General features: G+C 56.9%; 1 protein-coding gene and 1 pseudogene across 1 annotated transcript, besides 1 other annotated feature; both read left to right on the top strand.

Annotated features, from left to right (window-relative positions):
- Positions 1 to 205: 205 nt before the first annotated feature.
- Positions 206 to 235: a microsatellite.
- A 191-nt stretch (positions 236 to 426) lies between these two features.
- TraAM80_05742 (histone H2B) lies at positions 427 to 765 on the top strand (the record flags this gene model as incomplete). The annotated part of the gene is made up of 1 exon (XM_029382611.1): positions 427 to 765. The coding sequence occupies one exon, from the start codon at positions 427 to 429 to the stop codon at positions 763 to 765; it is 339 nt and encodes a 112-aa protein (XP_029237596.1).
- Positions 766 to 969: 204 nt separating this feature from the next.
- Positions 970 to 1,290, top strand: TraAM80_05741 (histone H2B; annotated as a pseudogene).
- The last annotated feature ends 1 nt before the right edge of the window (position 1,291 follows it).

The raw sequence follows: 1,291 nt of genomic DNA, 5'->3' as shown, positions 1-1,291 counted from the left end.
CTAGACGCTGTGCCGGGTTTACGTGTTTTTTTGTTTGTCTTCCCAGGCACCTAGATACACCCCGTTTTATTTTTATTTTTTGAGATTGGGCCTTTCCGCCCCGCCCCCGTCTTGTCGCCGCGAGGTTCCGCAACTTGTGTGGTTCGCGGTGCTGCGCGTGGTCCTTGTGTGTTGGGCTGCGCGTGAAGCATAGAGAAAGTCTGATTGTGGTGCGGGTGGTGTGTGTGTGTGTGTGGGCGCGCGCTCCTTGCTCTCGTTCTCGTTTTGCCGCTGCGACGACTTTTTGCCGTGTCTTCCGCTGGCACTCCCCATTGCCTCGTTTTCCTCCGCGTTTTCTTCTCGTTTTTTTTTTTTTTGGGTTGCTCCCGCAGAGCATCTCAGCGACACAAGCAACTCAACTCAACCCAACCTAAAGCAAGCAAGGTCATGGCCACTCCGAAGAGCTCCTCGGCGAGACGCAGCAAGGGCGCCAAGAGGTCGCACCGCAAGCCGAAGCGGACGTGGAATGTTTACATCAACCGCTCGCTCAAGTCGATCAACGACCAGATGTCGATGACGAGCCGGACAATGAAGATCGTGAACTCGTTCGTGAGCGATCTCTTTGAGCGCATTGCGTCCGAGGCTGCCACGGTTGTGCGTGCCAACAAGAAGCGCACGTTGGGTGCGCGCGAGCTGCAGACGGCGGTGCGCCTTGTGCTACCGGCCGACCTGGCAAAGCACGCGATGGCGGAGGGCACCAAGGCGGTTTCTCACGCCTCCAGCTAGACGCTGTGCCGGGTTTACGTGTTTTTTTGTTTGTCTTCCCAGGCACCTAGATACACCCCGTTTTATTTTATTTTTGAGATTGGGCCTTTCCGCCCCGCCCCCGTCTTGTCGCCGCGAGGTTCCGCAACTTGTGTGGTTCGCGGTGCTGCGCGTGGTCCTTGTGTGTTGGGCTGCGCGTGAAGCATAGAGAAAGTCTGATTGTGGTGCGGGTGGTGTGTGTGTGTGTGTGGGCGCGCGCTCCTTGCTCTCGTTCTCGTTTTGCCGCTGCGACGACTTTTTGCCGTGTCTTCCGCTGGCACTCCCCATTGCCTCGTTTTCCTCCGCGTTTTCTTCTCGTTTTTTTTTTGGGTTGCTCCCGCAGAGCATCTCAGCGACACAAGCAACTCAACTCAACCCAACCTAAAGCAAGCAAGGTCATGGCCACTCCGAAGAGCTCCTCGGCGAGACGCAGCAAGGGCGCCAAGAGGTCGCACCGCAAGCCGAAGCGGACGTGGAATGTTTACATCAACCGCTCGCTCAAGTCGAT

This window comes from Trypanosoma rangeli (assembly GCF_003719475.1).
Source record: "Trypanosoma rangeli strain AM80 chromosome Unknown Tra_15.4_contig_00194, whole genome shotgun sequence".
Lineage (NCBI taxonomy): Eukaryota > Euglenozoa > Kinetoplastea > Trypanosomatida > Trypanosomatidae > Trypanosoma > Trypanosoma rangeli.
Note: the sequence above shows the minus strand (reverse complement) of the source record. Positions and strands in the feature narration are given on the sequence as shown.